At 45.4% G+C, this 22172-nt stretch overlaps 1 protein-coding gene across 3 annotated transcripts in view; it reads left to right on the plus strand.

Moving 5' to 3' along the window:
• The window catches only part of GLI3 (GLI family zinc finger 3), a 276529-nt gene extending 261404 nt beyond the window's left edge, over positions 1-15125 (plus strand). For all 3 annotated transcript variants that reach the window (XM_063708513.1, XM_063708512.1, XM_055347697.2), the window contains 3 exons: positions 3572-3862; positions 8155-8482; positions 9438-15125. In XM_063708513.1, the coding sequence (XP_063564583.1) occupies positions 3572-3862; positions 8155-8482; positions 9438-11749 (2931 nt within the window). In that variant the 3' untranslated portion in view covers positions 11750-15125. The remainder of the gene's footprint in view (positions 1-3571; positions 3863-8154; positions 8483-9437) is intronic.
• The last annotated feature ends 7047 nt before the right edge of the window (positions 15126-22172 follow it).

Consider the following 22172-nt stretch of genomic DNA (forward strand, 5'->3'; position numbering starts at 1 on the left):
GTACAAAATTTTAGGGAGTCTAGAATAGATAAATACATAGAGATAGAAAGTAGATCAGTGGTTGCCAAAAGCAGAGGGGAGAGGGAATAGTGATGACTGCTAATGGATACAAGGTTTTTTTGTTGGGGTGGTGAAGATATTCTGGAATTAGGTAATGGTGATGATTACACAATGTCTAGAATGTACTAATGCCACTGAATTGTGCAATTTAAAGGGATTATTTTTATGGCATGTGAATTATATTTCAATTTAAAATTTTAAGGGGTTTTGACTTAACTTAGAATGTATTTCGTATATTTCATAGATTTAAGTGTAATTTTGACTAGAAATTTAGGGGGCATTCATTCCTATAGATGTTAGGCCAATGCTGTCTCCTATTATCATGGAGAAATTTGGACAGAGGGTACGTTAGGATCAGAATGCACACATATAAAGACAATTACCAAGCTTTTTTGTCTTTTTATGGACCTAAAATATTATATGTACATGTCTGTTTGCTTTAATTGTGGTGTAGTTGAGCTTGTGTTCTTCTCCAAGGTAAAAAGTGCAATGTTATGTGAGAGTTGAGTGTTTGTTATAAGATTAAAAGATAAGGATATCTTGGGCAGTAATGTCATTGACCACACTTGAGCAATTTACTTAAATTATTAACTTTTATCATAAATACATAATTAAAATTCTACCCACAGACATATTTACAAACAAATTATACTTCTCTCTTCTATATGCAAGACTTTGGCCCTGTGTGTTACTGATGGACATTTTCAGACGCATCAAAATTAAGTTTGTCCAGGAAATCCTGATTTGTGCCATCTTAGAATCCTAGATGAATCAAGTGATTTGCTTTCATTTATTTCCTCTCTTACTTGCAACTTCATTTATTCACTGAACAAATACTTATAGCTATTTATGTGCCAAGCCCTTTGCTGTTCTAAGTGTGGCCAAGAAAATAATGGACTGTAACGGGAAGGGAGTAATTTCTGGCACTTCTCTGTTCCTCTGGCTGTCCTGCTCATTTAGGGCTGCTAGACTGACCGTAGCTCTGACAGGACTTCTTACTCCAGATCAGACAGCTCATTTTTCCCCCAAAGATACCGCTAAACAAGTTTCCTGAGCTCTGATTCGGTTGAACCTCCCTCTCTAGAAAGCTGCAATGGCTCCCTCTTTCCTATAGGGAGACTTGAGACTCCCTAAGCTTGTGTAAGTGTTGGTTCTCACAGGGCCCAAGCTCATCCCTCTGGTCCTGACCTCTCACTATCATGACCATGAATGAAACCTTCCAGAAGCTGGTGCTGTGCACTGCCATGCTTAGGTGCATGAAGTGGTTCTGCCACTGGACCTTTGCTGAGGACACTTCTTTTTGGCATCCCAAGTAAAATGACTCCTAATAAAAGCTCTGTATATTGAGTGCTTACTACGTTCCATGCATCCTGGTAAGCACTTCATGTACATGATCTAATTTAGCACTTACTGATAATCCCGTGAGCTGGGCATTAAGCTCAGATATAGAATCTTAATAACTGATGCCTCCCATGATTATCCTAGCTGAAAAATGATCCCTCCTCTGTCTATATCCTTACATAGCTTTCACACTTTATATTACAGATCATTGCATCTTATTTTTCCTATCAGATTTTGTATTCCTTATGATTAAATTTTGTTGTATGCAACTTCGTGCTTGCAGAATCTTGCACTTCAGTAAGTCTGAGAACATTTTCCTTAGTCTCTAATTATATTTTATTTCAGTCACTGATCACAACAAAATTTGTGGGCAAAAGCTGTGTGAAGGGTTAATATATTTTGTTTATGTTATGTTGTCGTGAGGTATACATTTCCTGAACCTGTATTCTTGTGAATTTGTGAATTTTTGTGGGTAGATAATGTGTATGTTCACACACAAGGGCACACGGGCACAGGTGCACCTGTATGGGCTGTTGTTTCTGGAAGTGCAGGAGCCGACACATTTGTATCTCATTAGATATTGGCTGCGCCCTTGGTTCTAAGCTAACCCATAATGTACATCCATATATTTACAGGAAGAGTAGCTCTCCAAACATGCAGGCTTTGTGCTCCCTCTCTCCTTCTGGTCTCCATACCTCTGCCCCATATATCGCAGTCTGCCTGCTGATGGAACAACCTGTCACAGGAATGCTGTGAGCAAGCATAGGGCCCGTGTCAGAACACTGTAAGGTAATGGCACTAATTGTCAGAGCCAGTCTTTTGTCCCTAATGCATAGAATTTGATGTGCTCATCTTATTATATATATATGCTACAAATCACACAAGTTCCTGAATAGATGTAATTCATAGTTAATGGGAATCAATTCTGCCCAAAGGAATCTCAGGTTTGGAGGTGAAACCTCTCAGTTTCAGGATCTTTGCTTCACTGCATTAGGACATTTCAGCATTTTAGGTAGCACTCAGTCTGTTCTTGGGCTTTTAGTGAAAAAGCATCTTTTAGACATACATTCTACAAGACACGGCATCCTTTTAAATATAATAGGTACATTATAGTAATCCTGCTTTTCATGACGATTGCTTACGTAAAAGCTCATCCTCTGCTATACATAGATATAAATATATATTCATGAAAGCATTCTTGCGTATATTATATTTTAAGCCAAGTGAACAAACTCACAAATCCGATGTTGGTCATGAGCCAAAGGCCAGCAGTTCTGTGATTTCAGAAAATAATCTGCTTATATAAGCATCCGCATAATTTTTTATGACTGTATCCTTAGGCTTGATCACTGACCCACATAGAAAATGAGATTAGCATGAAATAATTTATAGACCTTAGTTATAAATTCACTCAGGAGAAGAAAACAGACCAGAAATCCTGGTCCCCAGAACATCCGTCAGCCCTCTGCAGTTTATGATGAGGATTCATGGACAGTCTGTAACAGGGCTTTCCAACTTCAAAGAGCAGAAAGGTTCTGGCTATTTTGAGCCCTGAACATCCCCACACTTGTAATGCTACCCAAAGGAGCACATTTTAGTGTCATCTAACATGGGAGATGCCATTGGCAATTTTTAAATTATGCCTGTGCATAAATAGCACATTTTCAAAAGGATCAGAGTGATATTAGATCTCACAACCAGGACATCCATAAAAAACTTTGTCACACAATCTCTTCTGAAAGGTGTGCAGTCTTCTCCTGATTAGATGATGGGTGTCTTTTAAGCCATCTTCATTGTCATCGTCATCATCATCATCATCATCATCATCATCATCATCATCAAATATCTATTGAGTGCCTATTATGGCACCGTGATACTTCTCACTCACAGTATAAATGCTTCCAAGAACATCAAGGCAATTTACACATTCTTAGTTCTCCCTGAGCCTCTCTCAAGCCATAATCTATTAAAGCTAAATTCTATGGACACGGAACAGTGTTCTAATGGCCTTATTAAACTATTAGTTCCTAGAGGTATCTGAACACCTCAAAGCCTTGTGAAAGTGTTTTGAAAGGATTAAAAATGTAATGAGCAACCACAAAGGACTTTTGGGCTGGGACATAGTCTCTTTCATAACAATCTCTTACCTCGTTCTTGTGGGATTTGGCAGAAACCATATGTGTGCAAAATCCCAGGCTGCACTAAGCGTTACACAGACCCAAGCTCCCTCCGGAAACATGTGAAGACAGTGCATGGCCCAGAGGCTCATGTCACCAAGAAGCAGCGAGGGGACATCCATCCTCGGCCGCCACCCCCGAGAGATTCCGGCAGCCATTCACAGTCCAGGTCGCCTGGCCGACCGACTCAGGGAGCCCTTGGTGAGCAGCAGGACCTCAGCAACACTACCTCAAAGCGGGAAGAATGCCTCCAGGTGAAAACCGTCAAGGCAGAGAAGCCAATGGTATGTCATTCACTCTCCTTCTGACTTCACAGCAGGCCCATTTAAAAGAGCCAGGTAGGGTGCATAGAGGGACAGGACTTCCCGGTCCTCACTGTGTCAGGCTGTCTCTGATCTGAGAAGGCAATGAGGGCAGTGACCCGTATTGCTTACTTGAAGTTGATCAGCTCAGAAAAAGAGTTTCCAGGTTTCCTAACTGATTTTTAAAATCCCTCCGAGAACCATACCACTGTGCCATGGAAGGAAGAAAGACACGACTGTCTGTCTCTCCAGCGTGTCTGTAATGTCGAAAATCATTCATTGACTCTCCCTGTAAACATGGTTTCTGTCTTCTTTGCCCTGGTGACCCCAAGGTAAATAGGCCATGGCCCATATTCTTTAGGAGTTTACAGTCCAGTGGGATAGATAGACTGAAAAACAAATACCGTGCAGTGTGATGGGGGCTTACACACAAGTCTGTGTAAAGAGGATTCAAGAGAGGGACGCACTGCCAGTCAGTCGGGGCAGAGGAAGCCATGGGACAGGAGTTCAGTGCTCCAGAGGGAAGAGCTGAGGAGGATGAGGAGGCAGAGGAGCACAGGGGTGGGAGGGGAACAGCATAGCAGGGGTGAGTTTTTTTGTTTGTTTTTTTGTTCTTGTTTTTTGAGGAAACCACTCCAGTACCAGTCTAGAAACTGGGTAAACTGGAGACCACTTCTACAGTTGGGCCTGAACCAGTAAGGCAGAGCACGAGAGAGGGATCTGGAAGATTCAGTAGGCAATCTTTGTGTTTGGAGACTAATAGGACATATGGGCTCTGCTACTCTTTCAGCTTCTTTCAAACCTCAGTTCGTGACTTCGCTTTATGAATGTGATTTTATAAAACACCTAAAATTTTCAAAGACAACAAGAAAAATTAAGAGTAGATAATAGAGGAGATTCAGCCCATCTGGCCATGCATAGAATGGATTTAATTGTGCAAATATATTGGGTTCTGGGCTGTCACTCTCTAACCTGTGAAGGAAGTGTATCAGAGAGAAGTTTCACGCTCAGACTCCCGGATGCACGGAAACGATCAGGCAAACAGATTTATACTTAAAGCCAGCATTTTCTTAAAATTAGAGCAGTCTATCAGATGGGCAGCCTATGAATTCATGAGTGATGTCACAGTACGTGTGAGTGGGAAATAATGCACAATCTTACCATTGAGAGGGTGAGAAGCTATGTTTTAATGACTTACTGAGTTTGTTTTTGAATTCTTAAGAGTCTTAGAGAGTGACATTAAGTCTAGCCAAAAATAACACAAATCAGCTATGCAGATTTATCATGATTTATCAGTGGGTAGCTGTACTTTGCTTTAAAAAAGTATCTTAATAAGATGTTTATACATTATGGTTGATCACTGTATTTTAATCAGTTCATAAACTGTGTTTTATATACTTTTTTTGAAGGGGAGCACATGTCTATTCTTAAGATAAAGCCTACCTGTATAATAATTGTACAGAACATTCAACGGTTTATCCTCAAGTGTTTAACAAAACAAAGAAAGTTAATTTGCAGTCTTAGATTATGTCATGAAACCGATGATTTATGTTCTTGGGATATTCCAAGAACCCAAAATCTCTTCTACTTTTAGTGTACATTCCTAGCTCAAGAAAATTGTCATTTTCTCTTCAAACACCCATTGTTTAAAAAGAAAATTGGTAGAAATAAAAATTAAAGCGATTTGGCTCAGCAACATTGAGATGTCCCAATGTGTGAAATATTTTATAAAGTAATTCAGTCATATTAGGTTGGTGCCAAAGTAATTGTGGGTCTTGTCATTACTTTTAATGGCAAAACCCACAATTACTTTGGCACCAACCTAGAACCATAGGACTAAAAGAAACCATGGAGATCAAGACTATGCCCATATTTTGAGGAAGCTGAGGCTTAGTGAGGTTAATAAATCACATTTCCACAGCAGATATTATGTGTGTATATGCTCACACACATTTAAAAGTAGGTATCTTCACAGACATTTACTAATAAACATGAAATTTACATTTCTAGTTTTCTTTAAAAACATGTCTTTGATTTGATCATCATGCTATAAATTAAATTCTTTCTTCTTTTTTCTTATTAATGCAACATCTCTTCTGTCTAATGCTCCTAAATGTCTTGTTCTCACTTCCTAAGGACAGTGGGTAATAAGGTGAGGGAATTTTGGCTTCTCTGTCCTTTTTGTTCTGTTTTCATTTTTTAACATTTACTTTTTTCTGTTAATTTTTCTTTAGTTTTTGTGGTTTTGTGATACTTTTGGTAGTGAACATTACTCAGATATGTTTCAAATATAGAAGCAATGTGTTTTCAACATTCAGCATGTGAAAAATGTGGAGTTAGTTGGTGAAATTCATTGTTCTATCTGTCTAGGTTTCCATAACAAATCACACTGGGGCCTACCAAGCAGATGTTCTGAAAGACTCATTATTGTACTGACTAATGCAAATTCATCCTTAGACCAGATGTGCACCACCTTCTTTGAGGAAGATCTGGCTTTATTTGTTGTTAGCAATGTAATCTCTATTTAAATGTGGACGCTCATTGAAGCAATTTCCTAATTGTGAGTGCATTTGTGCCTTATATGAAGTGTGTCTGCCTGTGTGTTTGCACAAATGCACAAGTTCATGTCTGCACACACTCTGATTTGACAGTCCAGGAGTAAAAGACATCCAAAACTCTGAAAACAAGTACCTCAGGAAGGAGCAGGTGGTCTGGCACTCCAGCACTCTGCTGAGGCCAAAAATTAAGCAAGGCTTCACATACTCATGATCAAATTTGTATATCTTATTTGGCTCTGCTTGGTTGCCCAGGACAAAGTTAGTGTACCATGCAGCACTCACTTAGAAAGTGTTCATTTGCTTGGGTGTATGTACCACGATAGCAGAAGAAGTGAAAGGGTTCCACTGCGAAGAGCCCTTCCTGGTGGCACTGTGCATTCCACCTGAGACTACAGTACTCTGTAACTGAGTGAGTGTAGTTATCTTTCCCTAAAGCACTCTCCCTTTCGGTTGCTGTCCGTGTTTATAGTAACACTGGTGAAGGCACTGCAGACGCATGGAAGTAGCCGGCCTAGGAGTCCAGGCTAGTTGCACCATTCACTTTGTGACTTTGGGCAGTCACTAAACTTCTCTGAACATCACTTTTCTTATCTGTACAAAAAGGATTCGACTGTTTATCAACCAGGACACCGCTGGAACTTCAGATGGAACAATTCTGTGCTGTGTGACTGTCCTGTGCATTGTAGGCCATTTTATATAGTAATCCCCAGATATTGGGCACCCTGAATTTCCAGGAGCCCTGGGAACGAGAGGAGGCAGTACTTTCCCTGATTGAGGACTACGGTGGACTAGATTAAGATTCCATTGTTTGCAGCATTGTCTTACAGAGTCTACTCGGTTGGGGTTAGGGAATCATTTCCTAATCCTCCTAGTGAACTATTAGGGAGTACACTAAAGAGAACAGTGAAATCATTCTACAGACTCATGACGGCTGTGATCTGCAGCCTTTCTTTCTTTCTTTCTTTCTTTCTGGGTATAGCACAAGCTAAGTGATTGAAGTTTTACCTCTCTCAACTGCTTTTACTGACACCTTGGTTGAGGTTCTACAAAAGCAAGAAAATGTGGAAGGAGGGAGGAGAGGTTACAAAGAGCTTGGCTAACCAGCCCTGAACAGCCTAGAGGGGCTCTAGTTGGAGGAGGTAATGTGTGCTGATGGCACATATTTTACATTTATGTTTCAGCTGAGCAAAATGAACCTCAAGACTAAAACCACCTGGGATCATAATAATTGCTAACACCCTGTGAACCAATTACTATTATCCAGTTCTTTTTATACTTGTGTGCTCTCTGGGCTTCACACTTAATTCCTCACAACAATCCCTGAAATAAATGGTCCCTGTTTTATAGATAAGGAAACTGAGGTTTAGAGTGGCTAAGTAATGTGCCCAAAGAATAAAGTGGTGGAGATGGGATCGGAACCGAGGAAGTATGTTTGCAGAGTTGGCGATTGGGGCAGGATTCCATGGCTGAGACCATGCCAGTCACACTGCAGCTAGCATTCTCTGCTGTCCATTGCCTCCTGTTGCCCATCAGCCTGGTGGTCCATCCGTCATTCTGGCCAAAAGTGGCCAGCTCCATTCACCAGAACATAGTTTTTCTTCTCATTCAACCAACTGATGATCTTGAAGATCTCGATATGCATGAGCTCTCATTATTGGCTCCCTTTCCTTGACCCTCCCTGGTGACATTTCTTTCCTTTCCACTTGACCCCAACAGACATCTCAGCCAAGCCCTGGTGGTCAGTCTTCATGCAGCAGCCAACAGTCCCCCATCAGCAACTATTCCAACAGTGGGCTCGAGCTTCCTCTGACCGATGGAGGTAGTATAGGAGACCTCAGTGCCATCGATGAAACCCCAATCATGGACTCAACCATTTCCACTGCAACCACAGCCCTTGCTTTGCAAGCCAGGAGAAACCCGGCAGGGACCAAATGGATGGAGCACGTAAAACTAGAAAGGCTAAAACAAGTGAATGGAATGTTTCCGCGACTGAACCCCATTCTACCCCCTAAAGCCCCTGCAGTCTCTCCTCTCATAGGAAATGGTGAGTTCTACATCAGACCATGCATCTGCTCAGGGTTTTTTTTTTCTGTTCTTTTAAATGCAGACCCTCAGTTTTATGTTTGCTAGTTTCTCCACCAGTCCTAAAATGACACTGTAACCATCCGTTAATGTTTAGCCCATTCAAGTTGCCTTTTGGGATTGTCCATATTTTAAAAACAGCTAGGAACAGGATAATATTGAGAAAAAAATGTGACTGTGCATGACTCATATTCTGATGGTGAAATCATAACTGTTAGATTAGGGTAAGGGAATGCCAGCAGTGGAGGCATCTGTGGTTGGAACTCTGTCTCTGGTTTCCAAAATTTAAAACCACGAGGTTAGCAGCCACTTTTATTTATATTTACCCAGTTCAAGGAAAGTCAGAAATCCCTCCCCATTGTCAGTCCCCAGGTCAGTTTGCACTTCTGAGATTACACTTCTGAGAGCACCTAAGGGGTGAAGCTCTTGCCTGCACCAACACAGGTGTTACCTGTTGGTAGGATGTGGCACGAACAGGACGCCCTGAGCATGAATGTGAAACTCGTGGAGTACCTTTGCCTGGGGACTTGCCTGGAACTCAAGCGTTGTGTACCATCACAAGATTCTTTTTGTCCTTGCACAGCGCTTGGGGAGGGGCTTCAGTGAATCGAGGGAGTTGTTATTGTTTTATTTAAGCCAGGCATCAGCAAACTACAGCCTGCGGCCATCTCCAGCCGCCCCTGTTTTTGTAAAGGAAGCTTCATGGACACCCCGCCACCCTTGCTTGCTCACTGCTCTCTGTGGCCGTGTTGGGGCTACACTGCAGAGCTGAGTAGTTGTGAGGCAGGCAATGTGGCCTGGGACACCAGAAATAGTTCCTAGCTGGCCCTTTACAGAAAAGGGTTGCTCATGCCTGGTGTAAGTCATGCGCGAAGGGAATTCATCTCCGCATGGTCTCTCCCTTTCTCTGTCTCCAGGCACACAGTCCAACAACACCTGCAGCTTGGGTGGGCCCATGACGCTTCTCCCGGGCAGAAGCGACCTCTCTGGGGTGGACGTCACTATGCTGAACATGCTCAACAGAAGGGACAGCAGCGCCAGCACCATCAGCTCGGCCTACCTGAGCAGCCGCCGCTCCTCAGGGATCTCGCCCTGCTTCTCCAGCCGCCGCTCCAGCGAGGCGTCACAGGCCGAGGGCCGGCCGCAGAACGTGAGCGTGGCCGACTCCTACGACCCCATCTCCACCGACGCCTCGCGCCGCTCCAGCGAAGCCAGCCAGAGCGACGGCCTGCCCAGCCTGCTCAGCCTCACGCCTGCCCAGCAGTACCGCCTCAAGGCCAAGTACGCGGCTGCCACAGGAGGGCCGCCGCCCACGCCCCTGCCCAACATGGAGAGGATGAGCCTGAAGACGCGCCTGGCGCTGCTCGGGGATGCCCTCGAGCCTGGCGTGGCCCTGCCTCCAGTTCATGCCCCGAGGAGGTGCAGCGACGGGGGAGCCCACGGCTACGGGCGGCGCCACCTGCAGCCGCACGATGCGCCGGGCCACGGCGTGAGGAGGGCCAGCGACCCCGTGCGGACAGGCTCCGAGGGCCTGGCCCTGCCTCGTGTGCCGCGCTTCAGCAGCCTCAGCAGCTGCAACCCCCCGGCGATGGCCACGTCCGCGGAGAAGCGCAGCCTCGTGCTTCAGAATTACACGCGGCCCGAGGGCGGCCAGTCCCGAAACTTCCACTCGTCCCCCTGTCCTCCCAGCATCACCGAGAACGTCACCCTGGAGTCCCTGACCATGGACGCTGATGCCAACCTGAACGATGAGGATTTACTGCCGGACGACGTGGTGCAGTATTTAAATTCCCAGAACCAAGCAGGGTATGAGCAGCACTTCCCCAGCGCCCTCCCGGACGAGAGCAAAGTGCCCCACGGGCCCGGTGACTTTGACGCGCCCGGGCTGCCAGACAGCCACGCTGGCCAGCAGTTCCATGCCCTCGAGCAGCCCTGCCCCGAGGGCAGCAAAACCGACCTGCCCATTCAGTGGAACGAAGTCAGCTCCGGAAGCGCCGACCTGTCCTCCTCCAAGCTCAAGTGTGGGCCGCGGCCCGCTGTGCTGCAGACTCGCGCCTTTGGGTTCTGCAACGGCATGGTCGTCCACCCGCAGAACCCCTTGAGGAGCGGGCCTGCTGGCGGCTATCAGACCCTCGGGGAGAACAGCAACCCCTACGGTGGCCCAGAGCACTTGATGCTCCACAACAGCCCCGGAAGTGGCACCGGTGGAAACGCCTTCCATGAACAGCCCTGTAAGGCCCCGCAGTATGGGAACTGTCTCAACAGGCAGCCAGTGGCCCCTGGTGCACTCGACGGTGCCTGTGGTGCCGGGATTCAAGCCTCAAAGCTGAAGAGCACCCCAATGCAAGGGAGCGGGGGCCAGCTGAATTTCGGCCTGCCGGTAGCGCCAAATGAGTCATCTGGCAGCATGGTGAATGGCATGCAGACCCAGGACCCAGTGGGACAGGGGTACCTGGCTCACCAGCTCCTCGGCGACAGCATGCAGCACCCGGGGGCAGGCCGCCCCGGTCAGCAGATGCTTGGGCAGATTAGTGCTACCTCACACATCAACATCTATCAAGGGCCAGAGAGCTGCCTGCCAGGGGCTCACGGCATGGGCAGCCAGCCGTCAAGCTTGGCAGTTGTCAGGGGCTACCAGCCATGTGCCAGCTTTGGGGGCAGCAGGCGCCAGGCTATGCCGAGGGACAGCCTTGCTCTGCAGTCAGGACAGCTCAGTGACACAAGTCAGACCTGCAGGGTGAATGGCATCAAGATGGAGATGAAAGGGCAGCCCCATCCGCTGTGCTCTAATCTGCAGAATTACTCTGGTCAGTTCTATGACCAAACCGTGGGCTTCAGTCAGCAAGACACGAAAGCTGGTTCATTCTCTATTTCAGATGCCAGCTGCCTGCTACAGGGGACCAGCGCCAAAAACTCTGAGTTACTTTCCCCAGGTGCTAATCAGGTGACAAGCACAGTGGACAGCCTCGACAGCCATGACCTGGAAGGGGTACAGATTGACTTCGATGCCATCATAGACGATGGGGACCACTCCAGCCTGATGTCGGGGGCCCTGAGCCCAAGTATCATTCAGAACCTTTCCCACAGCTCCTCCCGCCTCACCACGCCTCGGGCGTCCCTCCCATTCCCAGCGCTGTCCATGAGCACCACCAACATGGCTATCGGGGACATGAGTTCTTTGCTGACCTCCCTAGCGGAAGAAAGCAAATTCCTGGCAGTTATGCAATAGGCTTTAGGAAAAAAAGACTGCAACCAACGTAAATCAATAGGACTTGAAGAGATTAAAATGACTTTGTTTTGGCTGTTTTTTTAGTTCTGTATGTATTTTAGCAATCTCATCTCACCTAACTGAGATGTGTTTCAAATATATTCCTTTTATGGAAAAGGACTCTGAAAAACCCTAAAGTATTCTAGGGAGAAACTGTCTTCCATTTCAGTTTTGAATCAGTATTGTTACACTTAAACCACCCTCTTTAAAAAAAAAAAAAAAAAACATAAGCCCCGCCCCCTTTTTAGTAAACTGATGTAAATTTGTGATGTGCATATTCTTCTTTCTTTTAGAAGAGCAGTCAAATTAAAGGATTTGACATGTTTTGCTGTTGCTCAAAGGAAATAGGAGTTGGTGTGCTTGTGACCAAGGGGTTACACTTCCAGCTTTTAAAATTCTCCTTTACATGTGCTCAGTGTTTTGTTTTGTGTTTTGGTTTCTGTTTTTTATTTTAATTCCCACATTGGGCACAAGAATCAGAATATGGATAGCTAGTTTAAGAAACTTTTGTGGGTGCACTGTAGCATAGATGACAGAATATTGATGTTCCCCCCATCTCCAATTCAGTTCAGGGCATACTTTCCACAGTTAAACAGAAATGGGAACGTGGGGCTCTTGTAAATGAAATAGGCGCTCACAGTTTTGGTTTTCAGCTCTTCATGTCTGTAAGTGTGCTTTGGGGGAGGCTATGTCTGTATGGTCGGTTCTCAGTTATCACATTTGCCTCTCCTCCCACTACCTTCATGAACATTCAGTGCTGTTTCGCACTGCAGTTAGAGAGAAGGGACGGGCAGTTGGTGACACTCAGCCACATTGCTACTTTTATCTGTTCTGGTAAGAAGTTAGATGGTAGATTGAAACAATTGGGTAGAATTAGTTGGGGGAATATTTATGAGTTGCTGTGTTTGTTGGTTAGGTCCATCTCTTTCCCATTTTAACTGAGAATTGATTATACATAGCTCTAAGTATATAGGTATTTAAACAACCCCACAAGCGGCTGTATCAGTAACATTTATTAATTCCACTATAGTGAAGGAGGATTTCCATTCTAAATACCTTATTTTGAGGGATTTATAAAACTTAGTTGTAAAAGAGAAAGCCCACATAGTGGGAATAAATTGCTTCAGCCATTTTTAGTATTTGAGAGCACTAGGGAAGGTGTTTAGTAGCTGTGTGGATGCCTTTTTTCACACCCTGTCTATTGAATGCTGCATCCATTCACGAAGTTAAATGTTACATGCAGTTAGTCCTTAATGTGGACTGGATCTGTACTTTTGTTTTGGATTAAAACATTTAAAGATTTTTGAAGTGCAGCTACTCCCCACGTGCATTTGATACACATAAAAGTCATACTGTGTGTGCACAAAGAGTACATGGATTTTCCAGCATATTGCTTTAAAAAATTATATAAACTGTTCAAATATTAACACCTCAGGCTACCTGCTGTATTCTGTCCCATTGACCCCTGGAATTGGATTTACTGCAAGTGATTGATAATTCAATTATGTGGCTTTTCCCCTTTAATCTTGCCATTTAAATTACAGTAGAAAGACAAAATCAAGTAAAATAAAGTGTTAGATAATAGAGTGTTAAGACCAGCCCACTTTTCTCATGTTTATATTCTTTCATTTGGACCAAGAATCTCTGCTGGAGGTTGATTTGCCACTGGGGACTTTGGCTAAGACTATTGGGTTTGCTTTCAACTAGATGTTCCTGAGACAAGCAGAGGGACACTGCAATTCCCCTTCCATGCCTGCTGTTCTCCCCCATGTAAGTCTTCTTTGAAATTAACGGATGTGTCTCCTTTGGAGCAGCCCCATAACAAAAGAGAACTACTGATCTGAGCATAGGGAAGTAGAGGCTCTATCACTTTTCAGTTGAAAAAGCAAGACTTTCTCTGTGTTTCTGAAACAGGGCATGATGTTGTCACAGAATCAGAGATCCAGTCTCACTTTTCCACAAATCTCCAAATCTCCGGTCTTATCTTGTGTGCTCTAATGGTTTGGTTCAATCCCTTTCCAACTCTTGTTTTCAAAGCATGGAGCCTGAGTGTTCTCCACTCCTCCTGAGAAAGGAGCTTGGGTGGAAGGGACCACGCTGACCTCCTCCATCAGAGGGCTCTTCCAGTAGTATTCTCGGATGCAACCTCCATTTCTCAGTTACCATCATTTCCTGTATCAGCTTTGTCCTTCCTGGAGGGATGCACAGTGATCCGCCCCACCACTGTTGTTGTCTTGTGCTTCTGCTCTTTCCTATGGTTTCAGGTTATTTTCTGGGTTTCCCCTATTCTTCCTTTATTTCTTTTTTTTTTTTCATATTTGCTTTCCTTTCTACTGCTTTTAGATTTGCAGGAGATGGCAGTTTCAGCTCAATGTTTGGCTTCTCTCAATATGGAAATTTCAGAAGGACAGAGGAGAGGAGGGAGGAAGAAGAAATTATACTCCTCCAGAATTTCAGTGACCTGTTGTGGCAGTCCAGTGGAAGGAAGTTCTTTTGAGGTCACTTAGAAGCATCTTTTTGGGACATCCTTTTGGGATCTCTGTAGGCTAGGCATCTCATATCTTGAGACTCACCCCCAGCCTCCAAGCCTCTCTCCATTTCTCTAACCTATGCATTTTAGAGCGAGAGGACCGCCTCACTAGTGTCACCATCCTGCCTTTTCTAAAACATGCAGGCTCACACATTGTACTCCTGCTTAATGTCTGTGTTAAACGTTTTCTAACCATTTTTGTTTTATTTTTCTGAAAAAGTTAACCCCTCCCAACTCCTCACACATTGGCTCTTCCTCTTGAGCCACAAAGTTTTGATTCTTGCGATGTATGTGCCTTATTTTATGTTAATCTTGTCAATGAGAGGGACCAGTTGGTGTTGCCCAATCAGCACTCCAAGGCTGTGTGTGCACCAGCCAGAGAGCGCATGCTGGTAGCAGAGTTGAGGCTGTCTTGTATCCTGGTTTCCTGTGTTGTTTTGAACTGATAGGAGGATGTTCTCTTCTGACAAGTTACCCTTGTGTATCCTGCAGACATGTAAAATAAAATACGAGTTCATTTTTTTCACCTTTTTTAGATTTTTTTAAAAAATAAAATGTGTAATCCTTTTTTTAAAAGAAACACATGTAAATACATTTAAGTATTGTAGGCATAGCGTTCGGATGTGACTGGCCCAGGCGTTCCTCGGACAAGCCTGCATTCCCCATGATCACACCCACCTCAAGCCCAGGAGCTGCAGCCCAGCCACAGATGAACTCTACCTTTGCTTTCAGAACCACTTAGTCCTTTTGTAACAAAGAAAAAAAAATGTTTCTTACAATGTCAATAAAAAATTCTTTGTATGGAAATTTTTATTGGGTTGTTTATTAAATGCATAGTTGAATGGAAAGATTGCTTTCTTTGAAAACATCCAGAGCCTGTAGTTGGATCCAGACCCCTCACGTACAAGATGAATGGACTTTTGCTGTGAGATCCAGATTCCTTAGCCCTAAACTGGAGAATAAGATGCAAATACATACATGCTCATGGTGTTGTGAGGATGTGTACCCGGGGGGCACACCAGTTGCAACAATTACTGTGTTTCTTTCTATTATTGCTTTCTAAATTCAGTGAGGAAGGATGGTGATGGGGTTTAACGTCTAACAACTTAATTTGTCCCTCTTTTGTATGTTATCCTCTCATTTCAGAGATGCCCTACCACATGTCAACAGAAAATCTGACACGATAGAAGCCTACTTTATGTGGCTTTTAGTAACTGACCTCAGCCAGAATAAATTGTCTCCCATGTTTTTCTCGTGTCAGTGTGCAATATTATTCTCCAGATTACCGTAAGCCACTCCAAAAGCCTTCCCTTCCTCTTTCTAAGTAGTAGTACATGTCTTTTGAGCCATCAGCTGAGGATAATTGTTTCTGGGAAGGGCGGGAGTCCTGGCTGTGGGTATCTCAAGGATGGACGCATGCATGTGTACACGGGCGCACACATGCACACATGCATGTATACACACACAGGTACAACAGCATGTGTTCCCCAGGCCTTATATCCTGTGGGGGATGTATGTTCCCTGTCCTCCAGCAGGGTTTCTTTGGCCATAGGGATGCTTCATGCTTTCCTGATTCTCGGGGAGAATTTCCCCCCATCCAATCCAAGATGCTTTGCTTTTGTAACTAGATCCCTTATATAAGGTATCCAAATGAATCCAGAAAAAAATAAGGAAAATATGAATTTATGCCCTGCCTCAGGTATAAAACTGTCAGCTCACAAAGAGACATGCCATGTACCAAATCAAAATAAAAGAAATGAGAGAAATGAGGCTAAGAGAAAGGAAACGTAGGGAAGGGACACCCCCGGGAACGAGGTGGGTGATGTGCACTCCTTCAATCCACATGAGCCGGGGGTGGATGGGGCTCACAGCTTTGTTTGTAAAAATGCCTCTTGCACAGGAAATACAAAGGAAGCAGAGTTTGAGGTAAAAAGGTGGAGCTACAATCTGTTATTTCATAAAGATCTACTTTAAGTAATTTTGGGAATGTAAAGACATTATATCTTACCCAAACAAGAATATAATAGAATGCTAAAATGAGAAGCAAAAATTTACCTACTGCCAAAATGTCTTATTTGTCCTTTTTTTTTTCCCCTCCCAGGTTTTCTACTTATTTTCTTGGCAGTCTTCCCTTTTGGTTTGACTTTAGAGTACATTTACTATTCCAAACATAATCTGAACATGTCTTTCCTTTCATATTAGCCTTTACTTTCTAAAATTTCATTTTACTAACATAGACCTTGTTCATGCCTTTTCTACCTAGTTATTCAAGCTCTTGACAATTTTTCAAAACAGTAATAGAGTCTAAATTGTTTTTAGGCCTTTTTTTCTTTGCATACATTTTGTGGCCAGCACTCACCCAGCAGAGCCATGGAAATTCCATTCTACAACTTTTCTCACCCGTCCCCAAATCTCGAATGTCACACACTGCTTCCACCTTTCCTGAGCACCCAGTGGTAGGTTATCATGACCCCTGCCTTCAGAGACCTTGCACTGTCTGGGACATAGGGCAGTGATGACATGTTCCATTAATTCAACCTTGCTGCCTGAGTATCTAATATTCCATTCATATTCTCTTATAGGGACTGGAGATGAGGAGATGAATAAAACACAGTTCATATCCATGAGCTCCCAGCCCAGTGGGAGAGGCAGACAGGGAAACAAGATGCAATGGCAGCTCATAATGGAAGATGTTCAAGGGGAAGTTCAGCTTGGGGCACTGTCCATCTGAAGTGCCTATCGCGGGGCTTCTCAGACATTCTACTACTGGCATTTGGGGCTGGATAATTCTTTGTTGTAGGGCACTGTCTTAAGTACTATAGAATGTTTAGTGGTGTCCCTGGCCGGTACCCACTAGATACCAGTAGCATTCCCCCACATGGTGACAGCTAAAAACATCTGCAGACAACACCGGGCAGTGGGGAGACATCGCTGCAGACTGAGAACCCCTGGTTTATGGAATGAAAATACAAGTAGAGATATTCTGCAGGCAGGGGCCCAGAGAGAGATCCCAGTACACGCCCAGACTCAGCAGCCTTTAGTCTGCAGGTGACAGATGAAGAAAGGGTAAGAGTGTCATTGCCAGGCACAGGGGTAGCAGGAGTAGAGGACTGAGGAAGAAATCTTGAGGATCATTGGCCCCAGGGACCAAGAGACAAGAAGGCCTGCATAAGAAAGGGAGGAGGGGAGGGGAGGGGAAGGGAGGGGAGGGTGGGAGAGGCAGCAGAGAGGGTGTGCTCTAGAAACAGGGAGGCCGATTCTAGAAGGCTAATACTATCAAAAACAACATCCAGATCAAGTAAAACATGGACAGGAAAAGACAGGTTTTAAGAGTTAGGAGACCCTAGACGACCGCAGGGAAGCATTTTTCAGTGGCGTGGTTGGGAAGAGAAACCAGAACACAACAGATGAGAATTAAGTGGCACATGAGAAAAGGGGAATGCAGTGGCCTCTTTTAAGCCACATACTGCATTTCACCCCCTCTGAGACGCCTTCCACAGTAAGACACATGGTACTCCATGTTCCCACTAAGAAAGAACACGCACTGCCCATTAAACTATGACATGGTGCTTTTCATCCTCTAACAGGCAAGCTCCAATTTTAGTAGTTACCAAATTGGAAAAAAAAAAATGCATACCTTGGAGAGTATGAAAGACATTATTTCCCAAGGAAAGGAAAGAGATAGTGGATCAAGAAGGGGTGGAGAGGAGGAAAGGTTGAACTTTTCTTGTAACTGTTCCTCTTTCTTCCTCTCTCTCTCCTCCTCCATGCAAGAGGCTTGGCTGTGCTACTTGGCCAATAGGAAAGAGGCAGCAGCATGGACAAGGTAGATGTTCCAGTGAACAGAGCCGGCATGGCAACTCCCTTGACCCATGAGATAGATACCTGTCCTGAGTGATGAGGCAAAGGGTAAGGACCAGGGGAAGCTCCGATTGATGTGCTGGAATGGCCATAGGTCAAGCAACCCAGAGAATGCAAAGGTGACTTAGACCTGTGAAGACAAGACCATCTGGCAATGTGTCAGGAAGGCCGCTGAGCCTGACCTGGGCCTCTGAACTGAATGGGGAGTGAAGAAGCGGTTGGAAGGTGGAGCAGGAAGCATGAAGTACCCCGTGAAGCAGCCCGAGGATCATGCGTCACTGCCCACTGCTGAGTTCCTCCAGGACCTGGGTTGAATAGACTGGGGGCAAGCCTCAGGGGTGGTGGGGGGAGATTATTTTGATCTTTTCAGGGAAAATAATTCTGTAAAACACCTTTTGGCAATGACAGGAGTGGCATGCAAGGAGGGTGCTGGAGAAGGACTGGAGGTGGTTGGGGTGCCCTCGGACTCTCGTGGGGCCCACAGCTGCCCTGCTGCTGGGTTCCTCAAGCGGCCAGACCCCCCTCCCATTCTGCAAGTTCCTCCTCCCTCCCTGCAGGAAGAAAGCAGGAGAGTGGGCAAGGGAGGGGCTGCAGAGGTCAGGAATGATGCACTCTTCCCTCAGCTTCCTCCCAGCCCCCAGAAGGCCGGTTCCAGCCTGACCCCTGCAAAGGAAGACCGTGACCACAGAGGTGGGATGCTGCGGAGAACTGGGGCCAAGAAGCAGGACTTGCCATCACCAGCTCTTCACCAAGTAAGGAGGGAACTGTATGTGGAATTCCCCGTGAGCAGGGCATGGACCTAGTTTTTTTCCTTTCACTCTACAGGAATATTGCAATGAAGTACCAGGTTAATTTCCTCACAGGTACCTCGACTTCCCACCCTGCCGCGGCTCTGTGGGGCTCAGCTCACACTTCCCTCTTGCTCCTGGTTTCCGTTCTCCTACTTGAGACTTCCCAGCCTGTGGCTGAGAAGTGGCCTGGCAAGTCTGCTAACCCGACTAGAAGGAGCACTGCAGTGCCGAAGAGCTGGCCAGCCTCACCCTGGGGCCCTCCGTTTGGAACCGAGGCTTGCCGTTAACTTCAGGAAGCATTTAGCATGCCTGGATAGGAGAATGTGCATGGATGGATTGGCTTTGCTCTCTTCCTGTGCTGCTTCGGCCTTTGTCCTCCTACCCCATCTAAAAAAAGACCCTCTAGTCACTCCAATTGGAAGAAGCTAAAACCTGATCACATCCCCACCTTTGAAAAAGATCCAGTTTTAGAATGCATGCTTCTATGCCAGCGGTAGAAGGGACATCTCAGCAGTTACCTCCCTTCTGTATGCCTGTTCCTGAACTATTGAAATAAAAACTCCAAATACGCATTTGGTCATACGTGGGACCCGGTGCAACCGTCCTGGGGCTCTGCTCATGCCCTGACTGACGGCTGGAGAGCATATGCAAGGTTTACCTTATCTGAGGTCATCATGGAGCAGATACAGGAAGAGGACTAAGCACTCTTCTCCTACTTTGCTTCCCTACACGCAAAAACCTCTGCTCCTGGAAGGGTCCCTAAGAAAAGATGGGGAAAGAAAAAGCGCTCGCCCCCTCCCTGTGAACAGCCCAACCCACTTTGAATCCTGCAGTGCCTCCAGATGAGTGTTCTTCCCCTGCAGCTGGAAAGCCTCCTGTGCTCAGAAATTCCAGGGTCCCGACATGATCCATGCTCAGAAGTTGGGCTGCAGCTCCTCCGAGCTGGCAGGCACAAGCCTCCAGCCCTTCAGGGCTTGCAAGAGCCAAATGCGCTGCGGAGGTGTGATTCACTGAGTTCCCAGAGGAAAGGGAGGCAGCCAGCTGGCAGGGGATTACTGAACAGCCAGGCCAAGGCATTCCGTTGCTGTTTGGAGACAAGCAGCCAGCTACCTCCCTTCTCTTCCTCCCCCGCTGAGGCGCAGAGCTGGAGACAGGCCAGGGCCCTGGGGGAAGAAGAAAAGGAACTGAGCTGCCTCACTTACTACCAAGATAAGAAGGCTGTGGCTGCTATCCCCAGTGAGCCAAGACAAGAAATGCTTACATTTTCATTTGAAGATGATTCTGACGCCCCCAAATATTTATCCAAAATATACCTAGATGCATTGCCCAGAGAGAATTTTTTATTAAGCAGCAAACTGGGTAGGCAAGAAAAATTGTATTGGCTGAAGAACAAACAAAAAAGCCCAGTGTGTATGTCATAGCTCAAGGATTGGCTATATTCTCCTAAATAGGAGACTTCTTTCTCTCATGCCTTGGATATCTCAGGCTCTCTGGGGTGACTGTAAGTTACAGATTTATTGCTCAGCCATTCTTAGCCCTGATGCTCTTCAGAAACTCACTGCTTCATGAACTCAGGTCCCCGAGACACCTTCCATTTGATCCACATCTGTCCAAAGATGAAGTCATGAAATATGATAAGTATTTCTTCTGAAGTTCATGCAAAGAACAAAAACCAAAGATCCAATCCAAGCTCCTTCCCCTTTGAGCTTAGATAAATGTGTCTTTTGAATTGAGATAATAGCCCAGACCCTTTCCCACCCACCTCTGCCTCATCTACAGGACAGTAACAACACTCTCTCAGAGCCTTCAAGGCAAAGGGGAGAAGAACATTCTGCTGACCTGCAAGACCGAAGGTCAAGGAACAGACTTTCCTTGGGTTCCCTTGACCCAGGGTTTCTTCACTAGCTCTGCAGTTTTAGACAAGGTAATATGATTTCCCACTGTTCCAGCTGAACACCCGGCAGCTTCCAACAGGGTGATGATTCCAACTTTTTGGAAATGCATTCTGAGGCTATCCTAAATCAAGTAGATTTAACACTGAGCCAAAAGGAAGGCTTTGGAAAACAAGTTGATTTTAATCCAGCCTTACCAGCCCTGTGTACTAGAATTTTAGCTTCATTCAGTCACAGGGTTTCCCCTGCTGAGAAGGAGTACAAAAAGGGTAAAGAAAAGGTGGTGCTCTGACACCAACCCAACTGGCTGGATTCAATTCTGCAATTCAGTTCTGGCATCAACTATGTGGAGGCTGGTGTCAGCGTAGACCCCATGAATTAAGAGCTCAGTCCTCCACAAGACAGTCCCAACTTCAGATGCCAGCCAGAAGTTGAGGGGGTTCCCAGGGCCGTTCATACTTCTGACCAACTGGCTACAAATTCAGAGGTTTCCCTAACCCCCTCAGGTTGATAATTCTTTGGAACAATTCACAGAATTCAGAAAAGCACCACCCTTGTTATTAAACTTTTATTATAAAGACTACAACTCAGGGACAGCCAAATGGGGAGATGCATAGGGTGAGGGCTGGGAGGGCCTTGAACCCAGAGCTTCCGTGCCCTCTCCTTATGGAGTTAGGGTCTTTCTCCCTGTGGGCAGATCAATATCTTCATCAACCAGGATGCTCCACTGACTCTTGGGGTCCAGAGGTTTTACTGGGGCTGAATTATGTAGGCATAATTAATTAAATCATTGGCCACACGATTAAATTCCATCTCCAGCCCCCTTCCCCTCTCCAGGAGTCAGGCTTGGCCCACTGTCCCAGCCCTTCAATCGTATGGTTGGTCTTTCTTGTGACCAGCCTTATCTTGAAGCCATCTAGAAGCCACCATGAGTTACCTCATTAGAAAAAACTCAGGTGCTATCCAAGGGTCTCATAATAACAAAGACACTCCTATCACTGGAGAAATTCCAAGGGTTTTAGCATCTCCCTACCGGGAACCAGGGAAAAAGGCCTCAGTCAAATTTCTTCTTATACAACAGTGGCATCTCCTTGTAAATAAACCAGTCTAGGACTAAGAAAGAAAAATAGATGAGAGTAAGACATGCCTGGAGCTGTGGAGTCCCAGGTTACTGGAGAAGAGCTGACCTGGGCTGACATTTGGACAGAGCCCCAGCACTTTCTCCAATAACTAGATGTTCAACGTATTCATTCCTTGTAGCTTCAAAGTTCTCATCTGGAAAAGAGGACTTGAGATTGTCGATATAAAAT

The sequence above is a fragment of the Gorilla gorilla genome, chromosome 6 (genome assembly GCF_029281585.2).
Source record: "Gorilla gorilla gorilla isolate KB3781 chromosome 6, NHGRI_mGorGor1-v2.1_pri, whole genome shotgun sequence".
Taxonomy (NCBI): Eukaryota; Metazoa; Chordata; class Mammalia; order Primates; family Hominidae; genus Gorilla; species Gorilla gorilla.